The sequence below is a fragment of the Sinocyclocheilus anshuiensis genome, unplaced genomic scaffold (assembly GCF_001515605.1).
Source record: "Sinocyclocheilus anshuiensis isolate Anshui unplaced genomic scaffold, SAMN03320099.WGS_v1.1 scaffold1544, whole genome shotgun sequence".
NCBI classification, from domain to species: Eukaryota; Metazoa; Chordata; class Actinopteri; order Cypriniformes; family Cyprinidae; genus Sinocyclocheilus; species Sinocyclocheilus anshuiensis.
In genome coordinates, this window is record NW_015555802.1 from 144,290 (window position 1) to 146,743 (window position 2,454).

The following is a 2,454-nucleotide window of genomic DNA, read 5'->3' on the forward strand; positions in this document are numbered from 1 at the left end:
TAAGACATAAGCTGACAGCCAGTGAGTAGCATACATTTATTGAAAAATGGCAGCTCTAAAATAAATAAACAAAAAAACTATTTTTTATTTTTTTTTAATATAATATAATTATAATAATAATTTTGGAATTATCGAAGCTGCATTAAATCAAAAAAGTTAAAAAATCTGAAAGAACACATGCATCTCAGTTTGAATAATTTTTTATACTGTGGCTTATTCCCTTGGGCAAAGTCGGTACTTGGTGCTAAATTCTGTCATTATTGCTGTCAAAGATTGTGTGTCATTGCCTTCTGATGTAAAATGGTGTGCATTTTGTAGATCTTTCAACGTATCGGCTTGTTGCAGTTAATTTCTGTTGAGAGCAATTCAAAAGAAGCCAAAGTCTTCTAAATCCTTTTCAACAAATTAAAGCTCAGTTATCACCCACAGCAGAATCTCTGTCATCTGGGACTGACTGATGAGGGTTTCATCTGTCAACACACTGTAAGATGAGAATCACATACAACAGAGCTTCTGTGTAACATCATTTCACTCCGCTATCATCTCCCTGTTACTCTATTTCTCATCATGTCTCCCAGGGAACACACAAAGGGAGGAAGTCAAGGAAAACCATGTCAAGTTGGGCTGGAAAAAGGGTTGCATGGATAAAACTCCAGCATGATTTATTCAAAATGTAGATGGGAGTTTATAGAGCATCACTCTGTCTTTTTCTGGCTCTCAATTTGTTTTTAGGAGCGTGAATAAGGGACGTGATTGTGTGAATATAATTAATGCATCTTAAAATATCTTCCATACCTCCCCGGGCGCCGCAGCATAAATGGCTGCCCACTGCTCCGGGTGTGTGTTCACGGTGTGTGTGTTCACTGCTGTGTGTGCGCACTTAGGATGGGATAAATGCAGAGCACTAATTCCTAGTATGGGTAACCATACTTGGCCACATGCCACGTCACTAGTTACGTCACTAACAACGAGCTTCCCAGAAATCAGTTACGAACGAGAAATGGGTAATTTAAGTCTAATAAAACTCAGTGTGTAACATCAGCTGTGGTGATGAGGTGACTCACTGTCTCCTTTGCATCCGTAGAAGTTTCTGAAGTTCTTTCAGATCCTTCTCCAGCAAGGGAAACTCATAGAGATCATCCAGAACGTATCTGTACAGAGTCTGCAAATGTGAAACGAACACAAGATTCACATTTTTAGGTTGCAAATGGGGCGTAACTTATTACTATGGCAACTGAAAAATCAGATATTGAGTTCATTTCATTTATTTAAATAACAAAAACGGATAAGCGTGCACCATTTCACCGAGATACATGTTCACATGCAGCGTATGATAATGAAAATGTCTGAGGGCATTTAAAAATCCTCTGAAGCCAGCAATAATATCGCCATCTCGTCCTCATTATGTGGCATTAAGGAATCAAGAGCTGTAGGGGTGGTGGTATTTTTGTATTTCCAAAAATAATTCCCTCCCTTCTCTCCATCCGTACCTTGAGGAATAGTTTGGCGTGCTCGTCGTCCCAGGGCAGGTCTGTGCACAGCGAGCTCCACTGGGACAGCAGGTGCAGCACTTTTCGTTTCCTAAGCAGAGTGTCTCTCCCCTCCTCTTTCATCCTGCCTTTCTTTGAACAATAGGTGGACCCGGAGCAGTTAAGGCATCAAATCTATTCCAGCACGCTAGACTGCTCACATACACAGTTCAGAGCAAGGAGGAAATGCCTGCGGATTAATTCTCTGTATTAAATTAACAGGGGTTCAGTAGCAGAGAATTAATTGCGTGCCCTTGGCTAAACGGCATGGAATTTGTTAAGTGGTTTAATGCCAGATAGATCGTGTTGTTAAGATCATGTAAAAGAACACGTGTAACATAGTGCTGCTCGGTCAAAGTACAGTTCTATGAATTGCTTATAGTTTCATTAGGGGTCTCAGAACATCTCACATTACTTTATTGAGAATTCAGAACAGAGGATACACAATATATAATGTAGAATTTACAACACATGCCTATATACACTGTCAAAACTAATGCGGTTTCATTCACACATTAATTTTGAATTTATTTTCTAATGTTAAGGGCATATGCTTAAAGTCTAGAATTACTTTTTGTAGACCAAGATTAACTGTGCGTACATTTACATTTCAAAACTAGGCCTATATCATTAATGTTTACTGCATGTTAACTATCTAATTTATATAATACTATTAAAATAATAAAATTTATGAATTAATAAAAGATTTAATTATTTCATATATTAAATTAGTAAATATATTTAATTAAAAAGTATATAATATAAAGTATTATGATACATATATACACATTACCATTTAAATTTGAGGTAGAAAGAAATATAATACTTTAGAGAAAATAATACTTTTATTTATAGAAAGAAAATAATACTTTTATTCAGCAAGTACAAATTAAATTGATCAAAAGTGACAGTAAAGACATATATA

General features: G+C 36.3%; 1 protein-coding gene across 1 annotated transcript in view; it reads right to left on the reverse strand.

Moving 5' to 3' along the window:
• LOC107674937 (rap guanine nucleotide exchange factor 5-like) overlaps positions 1-2,454 on the reverse strand; it is a 13,839-nt gene that overhangs the window by 10,194 nt on the left and 1,191 nt on the right. The window contains exons 2-3 of the mRNA XM_016469099.1: positions 1,491-1,635; positions 1,065-1,162 (exon numbers count right to left, since the gene is read on the reverse strand). Of these exons, the coding sequence (XP_016324585.1) occupies positions 1,065-1,162; positions 1,491-1,635 (243 nt within the window). The remainder of the gene's footprint in view (positions 1-1,064; positions 1,163-1,490; positions 1,636-2,454) is intronic.